Source organism: Rhinolophus hipposideros (genome assembly GCF_964194185.1).
Source record: "Rhinolophus hipposideros genome assembly, chromosome: 21".
In the NCBI taxonomy this organism is placed as follows: domain Eukaryota; kingdom Metazoa; phylum Chordata; class Mammalia; order Chiroptera; family Rhinolophidae; genus Rhinolophus; species Rhinolophus hipposideros.
The window spans coordinates 44041191-44061852 of NC_138067.1; the positions used below are offsets into that span (position 1 = coordinate 44041191).

General features: G+C 52.2%; 2 protein-coding genes across 7 annotated transcripts; one reads left to right on the forward strand and one right to left on the reverse strand.

Annotated features, from left to right (window-relative positions):
* Positions 1–1888: 1888 nt before the first annotated feature.
* On the reverse strand, positions 1889–7089 carry PIH1D1 (PIH1 domain containing 1). Of its 5 annotated transcripts, none has more exons than XM_081031115.1 (10): positions 6808–7089; positions 5724–5818; positions 5340–5406; positions 4788–4967; positions 3676–3737; positions 3479–3560; positions 2934–3063; positions 2588–2663; positions 2105–2248; positions 1889–2010 (listed from the first exon to the last, which is right to left on the reverse strand). In XM_081031115.1, exons 1-10 carry the CDS (start codon positions 6998–7000, stop codon positions 1969–1971), a joined length of 1071 nt encoding a protein of 356 aa, XP_080887241.1. In that variant the 5' UTR covers positions 7001–7089; the 3' UTR covers positions 1889–1968. The 5 variants fall into 5 exon arrangements, with proteins under 5 accessions (XP_080887241.1, XP_080887243.1, XP_080887242.1 ...); XM_081031117.1 differs by having other exon boundaries at positions 6672–6929; XM_081031116.1 differs by having other exon boundaries at positions 6707–6845.
* On the forward strand, positions 6682–20639 carry ALDH16A1 (aldehyde dehydrogenase 16 family member A1). Of its 2 annotated transcripts, XM_081031113.1 has the most exons (17): positions 6682–6853; positions 10255–10357; positions 10790–10916; positions 11505–11683; positions 11770–11847; positions 11976–12157; positions 12245–12397; positions 12888–13073; positions 13367–13462; positions 13669–13805; positions 13962–14067; positions 14160–14290; positions 14631–14798; positions 15054–15255; positions 17409–17594; positions 17920–18042; positions 18591–20639. In XM_081031113.1, the coding sequence occupies exons 1-17, from the start codon at positions 6761–6763 to the stop codon at positions 18750–18752; spliced, it is 2412 nt and encodes an 803-aa protein (XP_080887239.1). In that variant the 5' UTR covers positions 6682–6760; the 3' UTR covers positions 18753–20639. The 2 variants fall into 2 exon arrangements, with proteins under 2 accessions (XP_080887239.1, XP_080887240.1); XM_081031114.1 differs by lacking the exon at positions 12245–12397 and having other exon boundaries at positions 18591–20411.
* The last annotated feature ends 23 nt before the right edge of the window (positions 20640–20662 follow it).

Sequence of the window (20662 nt, forward strand, 5' to 3'; positions counted from 1 at the left end):
CTGTCTGCCCGGCTCCTTTCTCCAGACGAGCCCTTTTCTCCGACGCTGAGTCCACCTCCACGTTCAGGCCCCAGGAGGGTGCTTCTTTCCCCACCGCCTCCGTGCGTCGGGCCGCAAATGCATTTGGGATTAAATTTTCATGATGTGGCACAGGCCCGCCAGGGGGTGGGAAGAGCAGCAGGCGTGGAGGGCGGGAGCCTCGGACCCGGGTTGGCTCGGCAGCCACTGCCCGCCTCGGCCTCTCGCCAAGCCTTGTCTCGTTGGGTTTCTAGGTCTCACAATTTTGCCTGTGTTTGAGAGACCCCCGTATCCCCAGGGAGGAGGGGACTAGGGGTCGGACTCCTGAGTCTGAGGGAGGAGGCAGCTGGGGCCGGGACTCCTGGGTCTGAGGGAGTAGTAGCCCGCAGAGCCGTCCACACGCGCCACCCTGTGGTGGTAGAATCCCCTTCCTGGGTGCGGAGGCGGCGGCCGCGGCTCCCCGCCAGGTGTGAGGGTGGAGCAGATGGTGAAGAGGTGGGAGTGGGAAGAGGGCCCGACCGCTGCCAAATCCCGTGCCTTCGCCGGAACCATCACCATGGAGACCGAGGAAGGCAGAAAGGACCCAACCCCACACTTTTTCGGGACCTGAGAATGAGTTCTTCAAGCCTCCCACGGAGGGTCCCAAGACAACTACAAGTCCCAGCAGCCGCTGGACCAGTTTGCTTGGGAAAGGCCGCATACTCCCAGGGCCGCCGAGAGTGGTAGTTCTCCGAGGCAATAGACTGAGGTTGCATTGCGCCCTCTTTTGGACACCGCGCTCACTTTCGCTCCTTCAGATGCCAAAAAACCCAACCCATTGTCATCCACTGCACCTTTCCTCCTTCTCACCATCCAGTCCCCTTATACCCCCCTCACGCCCCATAATTCGCTCGGTTCCAGTCACATTGGCCTCCTAGCTGTTCTTCCAATTTACCACTGAGGGCAGGGACAAAACCGGGATGGGAGAGCTGCGAAATGGAGGGCGGCTCCTCCATTTACTTAGCCTCCTAGGACTTGCTCTGGAAAAAGAGGTATTGGCAGTTACTCATTAATTTAACAGATATCTACTGAGTTCCTACCAGGTATCGGGCATTGTCACACCATAAGGGACATAGCCATGAGAGCAACATTGGGTACTGGGGACGCCGAGAGGAGGATTCTAACTCAGCCAGGGTAGATCGGAGAAAGCTTGAAGGCTGAAAAGCTTTCCAAGGAACCTTCAAAAAAGGGATGACTGGGTGCGTGCGTGAGGGCGTAAGGATGGTAGGGTGGGGGGAGTATCTGGCTCCGGCAACAGTACTTGCAGAGTTGGGGAGGAAACAGTTTGGTGTAACTGTGATATGAAGCACAATTCCAGGAAGGGGCAGCTTGTCAGAACAAGAGGTAGGAGAGGCTAGAGATGATGGTATGGATTGGGTCACCAAAGGGCTCAGGAAACGTCCCCTATGAGGGCGAGACAATTAGAAATGTCCTGGGTATACTGGAGAAGAGGGTACTAAGTAGAGAGAAGAGCAGAAACTAAGAGAAGGTGTAAAATATGGTGTGGTCAGGACTCTCTTCAGTGTGACGACTGAGTTGACAGGAAGGAAGAGGCCACAGTGAGGCATGAGGGAAGCCATACTGCCAGGCTGAGGGGCTTGGTCCTCCTCCTGGGGAAGCTGGGGAGCCCATGAGGGGCTGTGAACAGGAGAGAGGCAGGGTCAGCTCTGGGACCATGTGGGAGACTCATGAGGGGAAAGACTGGAGGCCAGGATCCAGTGGGAGAGGACAAGGCCTGAGCTGGGGCAGTGACCCCAGTGGGACACCAGGGCTATATTACCATGTCTTTCCTCCTGCCCACTCCCCATGTATTCCTCGCCAGACACAGAACAAAGGCAAAAATCTTTTATTTCAATTTTAGAGAAGCCACTAGCCTTTTCTTCCCTCTTGGAAGCACGAGGAGACACTGGGTCAAGAAGGCACCGACAGAAGAGGCATCGCCACCATCAATTGCTGAGGAGAGGAAAGGGAGATAGGGTTCAGGACCCAGGAGTCAAGCTCCCTCCCCCCCACCCCAGAAGTCCAGCCCCACCTCCACCCCAGGTACCCTTCTCTTCCGATGGAAGGCCGCTTTGCTTTCCTCAAAGTTGATCCGAAGGGGGATATAGGTATCCAGATGGTACAGCTGCTGGTGGTCCCCCATCACCAGGTGGTTCTCCCCAATCTCCAACGACAGCCCCAGAGCTCCATCCTGGTGATACACTAGAATCAACCCACCCTTCCTTTCCTTGCCATAGGACGATAAGAACACAGGGAGAAAAGACTGAAGAGCTGGGATACCATATTTAAAGAGTCTAACATTCCAGGAAAAAGGTAGAAGATGATAATTACAGTTCTCTACCACTTATCACTTACAATGCCCTGGTCATCCTTGGGACAGCACCGGAAGTGAGCCAGAGGACCCCATGGGACAGAGGAGGCGACCATACTCAGGCTCATACAGGTCTGACAACAAGCCCACATCACTTTCCCTTGAAGACCCCACTTTTTTCAGACCTCATTCTCCAGCTCTAGTTGAGGGTACACTCACCAGTTTGGGGAGGTCAATTTCAGCCAAGAGGAGGTCAGGGGCTTCCAGCCAAAGGTTCAGGTGAGGCTTCTCAAGGCTGGGGAGGAACAAGACGCAGAACTGAGGAGAGCCTCCGGGTCTTTGCCCCACTGTTACCGCTGCCTGGCATGCGGTTCCCTCCCTTTCTTGCTCCTACCAGCCCTGCTGCCTCAGGGAGGCCTTCCCAGTGGCAGTTCTGCTCCCCTCTCTGGATTCCCAGAGCCCCAGGACACTGGCCCCACCAACGGAGGATGGGGGGTGGAGGGAAAGAGAGGGATTCCAAAGAGCATTGGGGAGACATGAGAGAAGGAACCCATTGAAAGCCCACCCTTCCTCAGGTCTCCGGGAATCGGCAGTATACAGGTTTCCCAACTCCTGGATCTGAGGACGCTGCTTGGAGCGGATATTTTGCTGGGAGATGGAGCCCAGAAAAGGCCGGTTCTTCAATATGCGCCACTCTGCAGGGTGGGAGTGCAGGGTCAAAGGTCACATGGGTCAGGGTTCCCTTGGCTCCCTCAGGGGTCTGGCACAGCAAGAGCTCCCCCGGGAGGGGCAGAGGTAGCTAGGGATCTGACCACACCCCCAAGGTTGGCTTTAGGAAGCACGCCCAGGTTAACCCCTCCCTTCCCGGGTATCAGCGAATAAAACCTGAGCCCTGGAGATACTAGGGACCCCGCCCCTTAACTGGAAGCGCGGGCCTGGTCCCGCCCCCCAACCCTCATCCCCCGCTCCCCTTGGGGAGCCTTGCCCTCTCCCTGGAATCCAAAGCTAAGGGGAGAAAACCCATGCCCACACTAGGCCCACTTCTCCCAGGGGTGCCCCTAAGCTGCTCCTGGCTCGGCTCCTCCCGGTGGTCCAGGTCCCGCGCCTCACCTGGATTCAGCTGCAAGCTATATTTGTCCTCAAGGCCTTCCCTGGCGATGGTGATCACGAGCTCTCGCAAGAAATCACTGTTCTAAGAGAGAGAGAGAGAGAGAGAGAGCGCGAGAGGGGGAGAAGAGATGCGGAGGACTCGGAGGGGTGGAGGAAGAAGTCCCTGCCCAGGCCTCACCCGCAGCCCCGCCCCCAACCTGCATCCTCCGGTAGAAGTCGCTGTTGACAGCTACGTCGTAGGCGGTACAACCCTGGCCTTCTGCGGGGACACAAAGAAGGTGAGACAACCCTACCGCTCTAACACAGGCTGGGGAAAAACAATAAAGGGTAGCAGCCACAAGAAACAGAGAGACCCCGAGACGACTAAAAGTGAGGACCCAAGACACGCACTTGCCAGTCTGGACTCTTACCAGCCTCCAGTCTCTTTCCCTCTGGTCCTTCCCCACCAAGTCCCAGAGCTGACCTGCCTCTCCCCTGCTCACAGCCCTCCCAGGACTCCCAACCAAACTCCAGGCGAAGGACTGAGTCCTTCAGCCTGGTGCTGGAGGCCCTGTGTGTCTGCCCCATCCACCTGGAGAGAGATGCGTACTTCTATAGCGACCTCCTCCCTGTAAATTTCTTCCAATCTCTCTCAATTACTGACCAACGCTGTTCAATCATTCTGGCCTCTGGACCCCTCTGTCCCCTCTTCCCAGAACCCTCTTCTCTGTCTTGGCCTAATGGATTTCGGTTCCTTCGAGTCTTATGTCTGACATCTCCTCCAGGAGCCTTCCCGGATCCCTTGAAGAGCCCCCTCCAGCACAGGAAGAATCACAGAATATTGAAATCACAGATTTTGGGTTTGATAAGTCCCTACTCCCCAGGGTACTGCCCAAAACTTGGTCCCAGGAGGCTTCAGGGGACATATATGAATTGAAAAAACAAAGATATAGAGACAAAAATGCAACAGAGACAGAAGTGAGACAAGGCAGAGACAAAGACAGGGAAGAAGGGCAGAGGAGAAAAGGGATGAATGAGGGCTGGCCTGGGGATTAGACTCAGATCAGCTAACGGGGCACCTGCCCAGCCCTTCCTCGCTCTGGAGTTGGACAGGGAGAAGTGCCAGCCTGGCCAGGTGGGCAAAACAGGACTGCCCTGTGTAGAGGGTGCTGGAGGCTCAAGAGGCTAGGGATATGCCATGGGGAAAAAGGACCAGATCAGGGGGTCTAGATTTCTAGGCCCTGCAGGAGGAGGGTCCTGGATCCTGTATTCTTGGGTCCTAGGGAAGGACCTAGAAGGCTAGAGTCCTGGGTCCTCTGATGGTACTGACTTGCGTCCAGTTCGGCATGAGGTTCTCCCAGACTCATGGGGATGCGAAACGCAGCTTGGTCCTCCTCCAGCATTCGAAGCAGCTCATCCTCAGTCACATCAGCCGGAGGAGGGATAGAAGGAGAGTGACAAATGTTGATGAAAACCTTCCCTTGGGATGAGTTCGTCTTTATGCAGAAGCCTGGTGGGAATGAGTTGATACTGACCATCTGCCTCCGCGTGGTTCTTGATTTCCACCCATCCTCTCCTCAATCTGTCCTTTTGATGTGTCCCCCTTTTTGAGTCACAATCCTCCACTTTCTGGGTCTGTTTCCTTCCTGCCCCAGGGATCTCTGACTCTCTTTTTATTTTGGAGTCTCTGTCCTCTTTGTCACTCTTGTACTCCCCCTCTTCTCTTTGGATCTCTCTCTGGGTCTCTGTTCTCTCCCCGCTACGGTCTCTAAGCCCCATTTTTGTGCCTCCTCCCCCCTCTCTCTGTGTCCCCTGTACCCAGTGTCTGTCCATCTCTCTCTGGAACTCTCTCTCTCTCTCTTTGGGTTTCTGCCTTTCTCACCAGGTTGAGGTTGGATCTGTGTTGATTCTGGTCTGCTTGTCTGGGCTTGCTGGAGCTCCTTGGAGGCCTACGTGAAGGAAAATAATTTTCAGGCTTGGCGTCTGTGCTATCAGACCCCTCATTTGTTTCTCAAATGTTTATTGGGCAATTTTTATGTCTATAAGCTGTGCAGAGAATAAGACATATTATGTTCCCTTCCTTCACTGAGGAACCCAAAAAAACAACCCCAGTCCTACTCCCATTTATTCCAGAGCCTAGCAAATTTGGAGTTAAACTACAATGCCCATAGGCCCTATTGCTTCCCTAGTGCATTCTGGGAACTGTAGTACCATTTCTGAAGAAAAAAATCCCCCAAGGAACCCAGAAGTCCCGGTCAGTCCGCACCTGCAACAGCAGCTCCTCGAAACGCGCCGTCTCAGCGCCCATTGTCTCTGCCTCGTTTAGCTCTGGCACCAGCAACTTCGAGTCCGCCATTAGCCCTGGGGAAGAGACCTAAGCGTCCCCAGCAACCCCTACTTGGGGGAACCTTCCCGGAGATCTGAACTCAGGGGCCTGCTGCCCGGCCCTCAACCGAGTCCCAACACCCACTTTTCTGTAGGAAAATCGAAGAATCTGGCCGGAGACTACAATTCCACTCAGATCAAATACCGTCGTCAAATCTGTGGGGAGTCAATATATCTAGATGCTCTCGAGGTCCTCCGTGCCAAAACTGTGACAGCTACTCTTCCGGTCTCTGTATAACCAGGAATTTGAGGCGGCCACAATTCCGACTAACCCAACTCTCAGGCAAGAATCCTGCAACCGTATTCCGTTGTCGACCAATCATAGTCTACGTCTGAGGCCACGCCTCTCACCGTAACCAATCAAAACTAAGTTCTGAGGCCGCTCACTAAATGCCACACTTCAGGTGTGGATTAAGGCCACACTTCCCCTCTTTTCCTTCAACCACATTGGCCAGGTTACCGAGCAGTCAAGATTCGCACACTATCAAAACCTTAATTTCAATATCCATCCTAAGAGACTCCCTTCTGATCTCTGAACTATCGCTTCGTCACAGAGCTAGATTCGATTCTCTAGTAAATGTATTTCGGACCAAAAGCTGCACTTTTGTGAACGGGATGGCAGGAAGACACACCAATACGGCCACTTTTCTAAACCTAGAGCTCTCCCAACTATTTGCAAGGCACCCACATTTTCGTTCTTCCTCTTCCTACCCTCTCCATCCCCGTTTTGAGGACTACGCAAACTCCAAACTATATTCCCCAGCTTGGGCTCATGGGCGGGGTCACCGGGTCCTAAGGCGGGGTTACGCTCTATCTCCGTAACCCCGACCTTTGCGCTGGAGGGGGCGGGGCCGCTCTTCGGACCTCAAGTTCCCTTGGGTAGAGTTCCCCGCAGTCGGTGGGAAGCAGTCGGGACTGATGATGGCTGCCACTCGCGCAGGGACCCGCGCCCGAGAGATCTTCACCTCGCTGGAGTACGGACCCGTGCCGGAGAGCCACGCATGCGCACTGGTGAGGGCCTGCCTGGCCGGCGCTGCCCATCCCCCTCCTCAGTCCTCCGGCCGCCGTTTTGCGCGCAGATTCCCGTGATCCCCCGCGGCAGCTCTGAAACTCGGCCCCTCTCGGGTCCCGTGACTCCTTCCACCCCTTGGGACCCATTCCTTGAGCACGTTCCCTTAAGCCTTTGCAATGACAGCCTCTTAGCCTTTTTGTCTGTTGTTACGATCCTTGGTAGTTCTCATGCTCCACGGTCCGAACTGACGGACCGTGTTTCCTCTATTCCTCAGAACAACCCCCGAGAGGCTCCAGTGAGTCTTTAGGGCTTCTGAACCTCCTGTGGTCCCGTACCTCAACTCCTGTGGGGTTTCCGTGATCTTTCAAGGACCCTCAAAACCCCGATAGACTTCCCATGATTCCTCAGAACATCCTGGGGCTCCCATAGTCCTTCGGGGGTCCCCGGAATTCCTGGGGGGCCTTAATCACCCGGAACCTCATGGAGTCCCCGTGATTTCTCAGCCCCCTCATACCTTTCGGGCTCATGATCTTGGAAACTCTCAGAACCCCAAAATGCATCAGAACTCTCTGTAATTACCTACAGCCCCTCAGAATACCCTCATGGGGCCCCTATGATCCCCACTACCTCTCAGCATGTCTCACAGGGCTCCCGTGAGTCCTCAGGGCCTCTTAAAATCCTGCGGATGCTACCGTGAGCTCGATGTGCAGAACTTCCCTAGGAGTCCCGTGACCTTTCAGGGTCTTCCAGAACGTTTTGACGGTTCCTGTAGATAAGTAAGGTGCCTTGAATTTTCTGTAATTACCCAGGCCCCTCAAAATTCCTTCACGGGACTATGGTGATGGGGCCAGGGTCCTCTAGCACTCAAGTTTGAGACGCTTGGGCTTGCTTCTCTTGAGGGAGAGAGGAGGAGGCCAGAACAGTAGTCCAAGTGGAAGAAGATGAGACCAGAGCCAGCGCGGGCTGTAGAGATAGAGAGGAAGGATGAGGCAGAGATGCAGGAGGAACAGGGTTTGGGGGATTGAGAGGGCAAGGACGGTGCTTGGGGTCTGGCCCTGTGACTTGGGGGCTGACTCTCCCTACCCCTCTGCGGTGAACCCGGGAGGAGCAGGCTCCTGAGAGAAGATTCTGAGCTGGGTTATCACATGGTGAGAGTGTGCGGGACCTGGGGACAGTCGTGGGCCATGAGCAGGAAGCAAATACTACTTTGAGCTTCAAGTCTGGAGACAGGGACATAGGAGTCACCAATGTAGAAAGATAAACCGTGGGAGTGACAAGATTATCTAGAAATATAGTGTAGACTCAGATAAGAGGAACTGGGACAATGTACAGAGAATTTCTGCACTTGGAGGTTGGTTAGAGGTGGAATAGCATGAAATAGCAGTAATGTGATAACAGCTTATATTTATTGGATGCTTTCTGTATGCCATCCGCTGTGCTCATAATTACACTGAATCCCCATTCCAGAGCCTGTGGCTCTCCCACCACTCCCCAAGCAAAGGTCTCAACCCTGGTCACATTCAGCCAACAAACATGTTTTCTTTGGCCTAAACTTAATTTGTAAAAATGTGAATTAATGGACAACGAATTCCATGTAAACATCCGGGATTCCAGCTCTCCTTGAAAATAAAACCCCCAAATTTGGCAACCTTTGGCTCACGTTCCCTGACAAAAATCATCTGGATTCGTTAGACAAGTGAGTTCCCGGTCTCCACCAGGTCCTCTGCTCACACTAACATGGTCTGCCAGGACCCTATGGACCCTAGGGTGTTGTCTTTCCTTTGAGGGAAATTTTGCAAATTTCCACAGAGTACTTAATATTATGAACTCCCATGTACCCATCACTCAGCTTCAGCAATCATCAGCATTTGATTGAGTGTTGTAGCCCTTTTTTTCTCTTGTTCTGGAGTGATTGAAATCCCAGATGTCATGTTATTTTCCCATAAATATCTGAATCCTCATTTCTAACAGATGAGGACTGATTATGTAACATAAATACCATGCCATTTTCACACTTAATATTTTAACAGTCATTCTTTAATATCATATATCCTCAACTGTTTCAAAAATGTCTCTGTCCCTGGGGTGGGGGGTTTGAATTTGGAACTCCTGCGTAGCTGACTATTTAACTTTAAAGAAAAAGGAGAAGGGCCAGTTGGCAGGGGAAGAGAAAAATCAGGAAACTGGCATCGGGGATGTTGAAAGAAGAACTTGTAGGAGGAAAAAGTGGGAAGCATTTCCTAGATTTAGTGAGGATTTGGGCAAGAGAACCAGGGACAGAGAGAAATGAAGCGATGTGGAGGGTGAGGTGCAACAAAATGAACAGAAAGTCTTAAATAGTGCTGCTCTGAACACATAACGTAACATGTATGATTTCTTTAATCCTCACCGTAGCCCTGTGAAATAGGGAGGGACTGTCATAATCCCCATTTTCCAGATGGCTTCGCAGAAGCCAGGGTGATACAAGATCCTGGCTGAGTTTGCACAATAAGTAAGTACCGGAGCCAGAATTCAAAACCAGGTCATGTGGACCCTCGCTCCAAGGACCCCCACTGTAGGCTGCCCCTCTGCAAAGCCGATGTGCTATGCCTTGGGTTCACTTAGATGTGTCACAGCCGGGTAAACTGTACCTGGCAGGGCAGTCTCCAGGCTGTCTTCAGTGAGGGTCCACAGCCACTCCCCCAAATGATGACAGCTGAGATGGGAGGGAACACCATCACACACTTGGCGTCTCATAGGCAGTGTTTCCAGGGTCCTGGTGAGGGTCACAGGTGTTCAAACAAAAACTTGCACATGAACACTTACAGCAACACTCTTCAGAGTAGCCAAAAGGCGGAAACAACCCAAATACCCATCAACTGATGAATGGATAAATAAAATGTGGTCTATCCAAAGCAATATCATAAAACCATAAAAAGAAATGAGGCTTTGATAACATGCTACAACATAGATGAATCTCAAAAACATCATGCCAAGGGAAAGAAGCCAGCCACAAACTGTCCCATATTGTGGGATTCCATTTACATGAAATGCCCAGAACAGGCAAATCCATAGAGACAGAAAGCAGGTTAGTGATTGTCAGGGGTTGGGGGTAGTGGAGAGTGACTGCCTAATGGCTACAGAGTTTCCTTTTGGGTTGATGAAAATGTTCTGGAACTAGATAAAAGTGACAGTTGCCCAACATGGTGAATGTACTAAATGCCACTGAATTGTACACTTTAAAATGGTTAAAATGGTGAATTTATGTTAAGTGTATCTTATATTTACATGTGTTTTCCTGCTACACGGGAAAAATATTAGCTGATAATGTAAAGGGGAGAAGGTGTCCCCTTTCCAGAGGACACTGAATAGACATTGAGCTCCCTCAGCTGCCTCCCAGACCCCTTTCCACCTCCCCCAGGCCTGGCTGGACACCCAGGACCGGTGCTTGGGTCACTATGTAAATGGAAAATGGTTGAAGCCGGAACACAGGAATTCAGTGCCTTGCCAGGATCCCATCACAGGTAGGAAGTGTTCACTAGTCATTGAGGAGGGCCTTGGGGAGGGTGAGGTGTCCATGCCTCCAGCCATACCCGCCAAGGACACTCCATTGTCTTTTCTCAGGGCCCTGAGGGCAGGGAGCAGCCAATGGGGGGGAAAGAGGCTGAGAGTTCTGGCTCCTACTGATAACAATCATTCTAATTATGGTCCCAAGCTCCTGTGGACGCTTTTTGAAATCACTATTTACTAAAATCCCTTCCTTGCCTGTGGGAGGCAGTCAGAGCAAAGACCAATAGATTTATCCCCATTTGTCAGATGATAAAACTGAGACACTCAGTGGGGCTGGGCCCAGCTTTATTGCCTTGGGGCACTCCCAGCCTCTGGGTATCTCAGCCCCCTCCAGTTCTGACAAGGCTCTCCCCCTTCTATCTGGGTCCCCCTATTCATCTCTCCAGGAGAGAACTTGGCCAGCTGCCTCCAGGCCCAGGCCGAGGATGTGGCGGCAGCTGCAGAGGCTTCCAGAACCGCATTGGAGAACTGGAGTGGACTCCCTGGAGCCTCTCGGGCCCAGCACCTAACCAGGTAATGCAGTTGAAGTGTGGACCCCAGGAGGTAGAGAAGGACTTGAGAACAAAGACTCTTTATTTCCCAATATCCCACTGAATTCATTGGCACCTAAGGTTCATATTCCCAGCATGACTTTGGGCCTTTAGTGGCTAAAACATCCATTTCCTGCTATTCATTGGGACTAGTAATGACAAAGCCTCTATTTCCTAGAATATCTTTGGAGCTCATCAGAGTTCCATTTCTCAGAAGCTCATTGGGGCTCACGGAGCCCCAAAGCCCATTTTCCAGCACACTCATGGGGCAACTAGAGACAAGATTCTATTTCCCAAAATGTAATTGAGATTAGAACTAAGCCCCAGCTCCTCTGGGGATTACAGGTAGGTGGGCAAGGTCTTCACACAGCACTCTCAGGTAGTGGTTCCCTTTAATGTAGTGGACTGCATTTCCCATAAACCTCTGGTGCCCTCAAATCCTGGTAAGTGGTGGGGATGCCCCAGTGGTTCATGGGAATTATTGTAGTCTAGGTATATAGGGGTATGTTCCAAGACTCTTATCAGGCTGGGGGGCACTGGGAAATGACCATCGCCCTTGCTTTCTCCACAGGCTGGCTAAGATGATACAGAAGCACCAGCGGCTGCTGTGGACCCTGGAGTCCCTGGTTACTGGGCGGGCCATTCGAGAGGTTCGAGACAGGGAAGTCCCGCTGGCCCAGCAGCTGCTCCAGTACTATGCAGTCCAGGCACACACCCAGGAGGAGGCACTGGCAGGCTGGGAGCCCATGGGTGAGAAGCCGGAGTCCTGGCTGCCAGCCCCCTCCTACCTCATAGCCCAGCAGTGCCTGTGCCAGTGCCCTCATTTGTTCTTCCAGGAGTAATTGGTCTCATCTTGCCACCCACGTTCTCCTTCCTTGAGATGATGTGGAGGATTTGCCCTGCCCTGGCTGTGGGTAAATGATGGACTGAGGGCCTAGACTCCTGGGTCTGAGGGAGGAGGTCTGGGGCTGGACTCATGAGTCTGAGGGAGGAGGGGCTGAGGGCTGGTCTCCTGGGTCCTTGAGTTACCTGCCTTCCCCAGGCTGCACTGTGGTGGTCCTCGTACCCCTGGCCTCCCCAACGCCCCTCCTCCTGGCCCAGCTGGCAGGGGAGCTAGGCCCATTCCCAGGAATCCTCAACGTGATCAGTGGCCCTGCCTCCCTGGGACCTGTCCTGGCCTCCCAGCCTGGTGTCCAGAAGGTGGTCTTCTGCGGAGCTGTTGAGGTATCTTCAGGGCTGGGAAGAGGACGGGACAGGGCTGGGGAGCTGGAAGGATCCTCTGCCAGCTGAACCCCATTTGGGGTCCCTCAGGAAGGACGTGCCCTTCGACGGACCCTGGCCGGCACGGGTCCCGAGCTGGGCCTGGTGCTGGGAGCCGAGTCGCTACTGTTGCTGACAGAGATGGCCGATGTGGACTCGGCTGTGGAAGGCGTCATGGATGCAGCCTGGTCTGACCGCAGCCGGGTGAGACCCTTGCACTCGTGTCCCCTCGTGTCCTAGGCTCTACGTGCATCTGTCTCCAGATCTTGGGGCCCAGTGTCTTCCTTCCTTTCAACCGCAGTTTTTTGCATCGCAGGACTGCCTTTACACCACAGCATCTGTGGGACTCCTCGCCGTTCCGGGTTTCTCAATCTTCATGTCTCAGCTCTCTTGGTCTTACAGGGGTGGAGGTCTGTGTCTCTTCTTCTTTAGGACTCCTCGTTTTTCTCAGTGTGGATGTCCCTACTTTTCCAAGCTCTGTCTTCACTCTGAATCACCAACTTTCTGTAACTCCGCCTCCTGTCTGGGGTCTGGAGCCTCAGGCCTCACAGTGTCTCCAGGGTCCCTCGGCCACTTCTCACTGACCCTCCTCTGATCTCTGCATGTGTGTCCCTGAGTCTCAGCCTTCTCTGGGGACATGGACCTGCCATGTGGGCCCTGAGTTTGCCTACCTTGATACTCCTTTTCCTAACAGGGGGGCCTCAGGCTTCTCATCCAGGAGTCTGTGTGGGATGAGACTATGAGGCGGCTCCAGGCGCGGATGGGGAGCCTTCGGGGCGGCCGAGGGCTGGACGGGGCCGTGGACATGGGGGCCCGAGGGGCTGCCGCACATGCACTAGCCCAGCGCTATGTGTGCGAGGCCCAGAGCCAGGGCGCACAGGTGAGCTGGGTGGGTGCGGACTCAAGAGTGCTAGGGGAGGTGGGACCTTGGTCTGAGAGAGGAGGGGCCGGGGGCCTGGATTCTTGAATCTGAGGGAGGAGGGGCTGGAGGCCTGGATTCTTGAGTCTGAGAGAGGAGGGGCCGGGGGCCTGGGCTCCTGGGTCTGAGGGAGGAGGGGCCGGGGGCCTGGGCTCCTGGATCTGAGGGAGGAGGGGCCGGGGGCCTGGACTCCCGGGTCTGAGGGAGGAGATTGCCAGGAGTGGACTTCTAGATCTAATTCTCTTTCTCCTCAGGTGTTCCAGGCTGGCGACGTGCCCTCAGATAGCCCATTCTTTCCCCCAACTTTGGTCTCTGATCTGCCTCCAGCCTCCCCATGTACCCAGGCAGAGGTGAGCCCCTTAGGGTCCCAGGAGTCTTATTCCGTCCACCCATCCACACCCAGACGTGGGCAGCAGTACTACACCTGCAGAAGCCCCTGGGTGACCATTTGGCCTGGGTCTGGGGCTGCTGACTGCTGGAGGCTGGCACACTAATGGTTGGGGTATAGGAGGGAGGCCCTGGCCAGGCCCCCTGAGCTCCCTCGTCACCCTTTCAGGTGCCATGGCCTCTGGTTGTGGCTTCCCCATTCCGTACAGCCAAGGAGGCATTGGCCATGGCCAACGGGACCCCCCGAGGAGGGAGTGCCAGTGTGTGGAGTGAGAGGCTGGGACAGGCCCTGGACCTGGGCTACAGGTCAGTTGGCACCCACTGGGGCACAAAAAGCGGGCCCAAACTTCAGTCTTCATGTCACCCTTTCTTCCTGGATCTCTCTCACCCCATCCTCTCTGACTCACCGTCCCCCTCTCAACTTTCTGTTTTTCTCTCTTATGTCCACCTTTCTCCCCACAGGCTCCAGATGGGCACAGTCTGGATTAATGCCCATGGCCTCAGAGACCCTGCAGTGCCCACAGGTGGCTGCAAGGAGAGTGGATCTTCCTGGCATGGGGGCCTAGATGTGAGTGCACCCCGTCCCCACCCAGCATCGTCACCACTGCTTCATCCACCTTGTGCCCAGCTGGAGTTCTCTTGACACTGCCCCTCTCATAGGGTCTGTATGAGTATCTGCGGCCCTCAGGGACCCCTGCCCGGCTGCCCTACCTTTCTGAGAATCTGAACTATGACATTTTTGGTCTTGCTGTCCCCTCAACCCTACCTGCTGGGTCTGAAACAGGGCCCGGGTAAGCTATTCCAGGGGCTGTAACTCCCAGAATCCCTAGGGGTGTGGAAGAGGCAAAGGGAAGTTGTGGCAGGCTCCCCCATGGACTGAAGGGAGGTTTGTTAGAGCCATCGAGGGGTCCCTAAGTCTTGCTGAGAATTGCGTTCTGAGTCTTATTGGTCTCATACCCACTACCCAGGCCTGATGAGAGCCTCAATTCTGTCAAATGGTCTCTATTGTCCCAAAGACTCATGGGACCAGGAATTTGGGGTCCCATGGGTCGTGGGAGCTGGGGTGGCAAATGGCCTCTGAGCATACTTTGGCCCCAAGACTCACCCTCATGCTTCCTCACCCTACTCCAGTCCAGCACCCCCCTACGGGCTCTTCGTGGGGGGCCGTTTCCAGGCTCCTGGAGCCCGGAGTTCCAGGCCCGTCCAGGACTCACACGGCAACCTTCATGGCTACGTGGCTGAAGGCGGAGCCAAGGATATCCGAGGTGCCGTGGAGGCCGCTCACCAGGCTGCCCCTGGGTAAGAGAGAGTCACAGGAAAACCCAGGGGTCATAGGGCAGCAGAGAGGATAGTCTAGGACCCCCAAGGGCTGATGGGTTATGGAGTCTGAGCAACTAGGGTTGATGGGATAGGGGTCTGGCCCTTCACTTCCCTCCCGGGGCGGGTGGAGCATGCGGTCTGGACCCCCAGAGTAGGGGCTGTGGACAGATAACGGGCACCTGGGAAGAGCCAGGACCAGAATACTGGCCCCTAATGTGCACTGTCTGCCCACAGCTGGGTGGGCCAGTCACCAGGGACCCGGGCAGCCCTGCTGTGGGCGCTCGCAGCTGCCCTGGAGCGCCGGGAGTCCACCTTGGTCTCGAGGCTGGAGAGGCAGGGAGTAGAGCTCAAGGCTGCCAAAGCGGAGGTGGAGCTGAGTGTGAGGCGGCTTCGGGCATGGGGGGCACGCTCCCAGACCCAAGGCCACTCCCTGCAGGTAAGAGGGGTCTATGGACGAGCAGACACAGGGCAGGCTGTCTGGAGTGGGGTCAGAGCAAAGGGTTTGAAGTGAACCAGAATTGGGGCACAAACTGCATGATCATCAGCATTTGGTCTCACCTCTCTGTACCTCGATTTCTTCATCTGAATAATAGGCATATGGTCACAGGGTAGTGTTTCAAATTGTAGTTAGTGACCCATTACTGGGTCATTAAATCAATTTAGTGGGTTGTAGCCATGATTTTTTTAAACAAGATAATAGAGTAGAAAATATAGAGTACGTTGCACAGACTATTGTTTGATGTGACATGTTTCATTTATATACATAATATACAACTAAACATAGATACTGGGTTGGTATGAAACATGGTGGGTCCACTGAAGTAAGCGAGGATTCAGCAACTCAGGCGATGGCACAGGAGCGCTCAGCGATAGAGATAATAGGAAGATAGTAAGTCATTTGACCTGGGTTTCCTCCATAAATGACACACGGTTATACAATTATACCATGGTATTGACCTTGATGAGTTGTTATGAAGGCTAAGTGAACTAAGTACTCGAGGCCTAACATATAGCTAAGGGCTCAAACACGGTTTGCTTATGGATGGCCAATAAGCACATGAAAAGATGGAGAAATGCAAATCAAAACCACGATGAGATATCATTATGCACCTACAGTGGTACCTCGGTTTTCGAACATATTCCAGTCCAGAAGACCGTTCGAGTTCTGAAACGTTCGAAAACCGAGGTGCGGTTTCCCCATAGAAGGTAATGCAAAATGGGTTAATCCATTCCAGACCTTTAAAATCAACCCTAAAACTGCAAATTCAGCTTGAATTTTACTATCTAATGATATCATAGGTCCATAAAATTTACAGTGTTCATAAACTGAAATGTTCGTCAACAGAGACGTTCGAAAACTGAGGTACCACTGTATTTGAATAGCTAAAATTCAAAAGACAGACCATAACAAATGTTGGTGAGGATGTGGAGGAACCAGAACTCATACTCTAGTGGTGGGAATGTGACTGGGACAACCATTTTGGAAAAAAGTTTGGCAATTTCCTAAAAAGTTGAAAATACTCTTATGCCATATAACCTGGCTATGATCCCGAGGTATATACCTAGATAAATTTAATTTCTATGTTTTAAGCCAAGAGAAGTGAAAGCATTTACCCCTACAGAGAGAACAAAAAAAATGCATACATATTTTAAAAAAGGAAAAAACTATTAAAAGTGTAATACTCAATATATACTGATAACAAAAGAAGAATACAAGTCGTGCATACATTTTTTGGTATACATTATATGGCACCATATAAGTGTTTATAGCAGCGTTATTGATAGTAGCCGAAAATTGGGAGCAACCCAGATGTCCCTCAGTAGGTTAATAGATAAACAAAATGTGGTACAGCTTTACAGTGGATTCCTACTCAGCAATCGGGAGTGAATATGCCACAACATGGATGAATCTCAAAATGACTGCTGAGTGAAAGAAGCCAGATAAAAAAGAGTGCGGACTGTTGTGATTCCATATCTAGAAATTCCTAAAAAATACAAATTAATCTATAGTGAGAGAAAGCAGGTTAAGCGGTTGTCTGAGGACAGAGAGGGTCCAAGTAGGGGCAGGGGTTAAGGATAACAAAGGGGCACAGGAAAATTTGAGGGGTGAAATTCATTACCTTGATTGTGGTGCTGGTTTCATGGATGTATACATGTCAAAACTTATCAAATTTGTACCCTTTAAAATGTGTCCAGTTAATGAATGTCAATTATAAAGTTAAAAAAAAGCCACACACACACAAATCCATGGATTAGGTTCTAAGCCCTCTACACACATTAGCTCATTTTGTTTTAACAGCACATCTCTGAATTAGGTACCATAATTATCCTCATTTGAAAGATGAGAAACTAAGGCCCAGAGAGGTTAAGTAACTTGCCCAAGATCACACAGCTGATGAGTGGTGGAGCTTGGGACTTCAACCCAGTCCATCTGGCTCTGAACCATCACCTGGTTATATTATTATTGGAGTTGTTATGGAGAAGCAAAGAAGGGAATGAGAGGAGGAAAGGGGCAGGTGAAGTAGGAGGCTGTGGGAGGACAGTTAGTCTCCCCTTCCCTGCCTTTGACCTCCTGCCTATCTCCGACAGGTAGCTGAGCTAAGAGGTCCTGTGCTCCGCCTTCGGGAGCCGCTGGGAGTGCTGGCAATTGTGTGCCCCGATGAGTGGCCCCTGCTTGCCTTTGTGTCCCTGCTGGCCCCTGCCCTGGCCTATGGCAACACTGTGGTTTTGGTGCCCAGTGGGACCTGTCCCTTCCCTGCCTTGGACGTCTGCCAGGTAGTCACCTGCCTTCCTGCTGCTGCTCCCAGCAGCCCCTTGTGCATCAGAGGGGTGAAAGGTGCCCCAATGCCTGCATGGAGCTCGGCTCTAACCCTACCCCCTTGGTAACCATGGTAACCCCAGTCCAGGCATCCATGCCTTCACTCCTCTAGACCCAGTGTCCAATTTCTTCAGACCACAAGCCTTCACCAGTCATGACCCAGTCTCATTCCTTCCTAGAGCCCCATGGCCACTGCCCCAGATGCTCACGTCCCTGCCCCCACCACCCTTGGGGTCTCAGACTCCTTCCAACCCCGGATGGCCCACTCTCTCCATCCCCTAGGATATGGCCACCTTGTTGCCAGTGGGACTGGTGAATGTGGTGACAGGAGACCGGGACCACCTGACCCGCTGCCTGGCTTTGCACCAGGACGTCCAGGCCCTGTGGTATTTTGGATCTGCCCAGGTACCCTTTGTTTTGATATCTTCTGCACCTTAAACTTTACCAATAGGCTCTTCCTTTCCTGGGAACATGACTCTGCTCCCTTAAAACTCCCATTGCTAAGGGGGAGAAACTCCTTGGCAACCAGCTTCTGAGGTCCTGCCCTTTTAGAGCCCCAGTTACTAAGGAAGAGGATCTTCTTAGCAACAAGGGTCTGAGATCTGCCCACCCAAAGACCTAACTGTGTTGGATAACCCATTGCTAAGGGCCACACCCTAGCAACAGAGTCAGAAACCCAGTCTACCTTCTAAAACCTGATGAGAACTTGTCAACAAAAACCTCAGACCCCATTCCTTTGATCATGGGCTGCTAACGGGAAGGAAGTTCCCCACAAAGGTCAGCGCCATTTCCCTTAACATCTGGAAGGTTTGCTTGCTCAGAGCTGAGCATTATAGCAACAGGGTTTACATCAAGCCTTCATGTCCCTTCTTAGTAATCATCCTTGTTGCCAAGGAAGCAGCTGCTTATCAACCACACTGGAGGAATGCTGAATCCCCCTTTCTCCATGCCAGGGCTCCCAGTTTGTGGAATGGGCCTCTGCAGGAAACCTGAAGCCCGTGTGGGTGAACAGGGGCTACCCGCGGGCCTGGGATCAGGAGGCCGAGGGGGCAGGCCCAGAGCTAGAGCTTCGAGCAGCACGGACCAAGTCCCTGTGGCTGCCCATGGGGGACTGACGCCTGAATACCGCCCACTCCATCTTGGATGGTGGAGAGTTGGACCCCGACAGACTCCAGATGTTTGGAACTTTCCTCTTATTTTGTTCTCTGTGCCCTCAAATAAACTCTAATCAACCTTGGCTGTGCTTGTGAGGGAGGGAATGAGTAGTAACTTTTGATCTGTTTGAGCCACTTTAGTTCTGTGATTCAGCAGCCCAGTGGGCTGGCTCCAGGACACCACAGTGTTTGTGAAACAGATAAAGGGGACTCTGAGGAGCCTGAGACAAAGCTGCGGGACCTCTTGTCTCTTCTGGTCTCCATCGGGTGGCTCCAATTCCTTGATGTTCTCTGCCTCTGCGCTGCCTGGGAATCCATGGTGTGCTGGTGTAAAATAAAACACAGTAGCTCTCTGGAATGCAGTAAGTCCCAGGATCTGGCTATCTGGACAGGAGAGACACAGGAATGCGGAGTTAGAGGAAAGTCCCTGGAAGGCTCTATTTCCCGTCTCTGGTTTGACAACCTCCCAGATTCCATGGGCTGTCTCAGTGTCCTTTCTGTTCTGCTTTAACCAGCGAAAGACAGCTGCAGTAGGTCAAGATACCACCACTCCAGGCCACTGGTGATGGTCAGGCCCACATCCTCACTGGAGGAAATCTCATTGGCCAGCCTGGGTTACGTGTCCACTTCTGGGCCAGTCACCTCAGGCCAGAGGGCTGGATCTCCTGTCAATGAAGCCATCCAGTTGGTCAACAAATATCTATTGAGTGCCTCCTATGAGTGAAGCATTGCTTTAGGTGCTGGGGAGACAAGAACAAGACAACCTGGCCTCATGGAGCTTATGTTCTAGTGGGTGACAGGTGTATTAGTTTCCTGTCACTGCTGTAACAAATTACCACAGTTAGTGGCTTAAATGAAACAAGTGTATTATAATTTTGGAGGTCAGAAGTCTGACATGGGTTTCACTGAGCGAAAATCAAAGTGTCAGTAGAGGCTGGGATTTGTCTCAAGGGCACTAGGGAGCCATAGAGGGTCTGTGATCAGAAGAGAGGTAGGCTCAACTCTGGTTGAAAGACAGACATAACCTAAGGTGATGGGTACTATAATAATAGACGGCGGTCAGGGTACTCTGGGGGCCCAGAGAAGGCACCCTACCTAGCCTGAGTGTGTGTGTGTGTGTGTGTGTGTGTGTGTGCACGCGTGCTCATGTGGGATGAGGGTGAGAGGTGGTGGGAATCTTCCCAAGGACCATGCTATCTACATTGAGGGTTTTTGTTTTGTTTTTCTGGTTTTATTGAGGTATGATTGACAAAACTGTATATATTTCCATTGTACAATATTTTTTAAGGTGTGCAACCTGATGCTTTAATATACATAGCATTGTGAAATGGTTACCATAATCAGGTATACATATGACGTCACATAATTACCTTTTTGTGTGTGTGTGGTGAGAACACTTAAGATCTCTCAGCAATTTGCAAGTATGCAATACAGAATACGTATCATTTACTATAGTCACCGTGTACATCACGTCCCCAGCACTTACTCATTTTCTAAATGGAAGTTTGTATTCTTTGACCGCCATTTCCCCATTTCCCCCACACCTCCAACCCCTGGCAACCACCGTTCTACTCTTTGGTTCTGAGTCTGACTTTTCCACATGTAAGTGAGATCAAACAGTATTTGTCTTTCTCTGTCTGCTTTATTTCACTTAGCATAATGTCCTCCAGGTTCATCCATGTTGTTACAAATGGTAGTATTTCCTTTTTATGGCTGAAGAATATATGTGTATCTTATGTGTATGTTATAATCTCACATCTTTCTCCATGCCTCAATGGACACTTAGGTTGTTTCCATGTCAACGGTTGTAAATAATGCTGCAGGGAACATGGAGTGCAGACACCTCTTAAGGATCCTGATTTCATTTCCTT

Bases quoted from the DNA above. Each gene is read 5' to 3' on its own strand.
- ALDH16A1 (XM_081031113.1), top strand. From the start codon at position 6,761: ATGATGGCTGCCACTCGCGCAGGGACCCGCGCCCGAGAGATCTTCACC. The intron at 6,854-10,254 runs GTGAGGGCCTGC...CACCTCCCCCAG, and splicing joins AGAGCCACGCATGCGCACTG to GCCTGGCTGGACACCCAGGA. The intron at 12,398-12,887 runs GTGAGACCCTTG...TTTTCCTAACAG, and splicing joins CCTGGTCTGACCGCAGCCGG to GGGGGCCTCAGGCTTCTCAT.
- PIH1D1 (XM_081031115.1), bottom strand. From the start codon at position 7,000: ATGGGTCCCAAGGGGTGGAAGGAGTCACGGGACCCGAGAGGGGCCGAG. The intron at 3,738-4,787 runs GTCAGTACCATC...GTGTCCCCGCAG, and splicing joins TCATGCCGAACTGGACGCAA to AAGGCCAGGGTTGTACCGCC. The intron at 2,011-2,104 runs GTACCTGGGGTG...TCCTCTCCTCAG, and splicing joins CCTTCCATCGGAAGAGAAGG to CAATTGATGGTGGCGATGCC.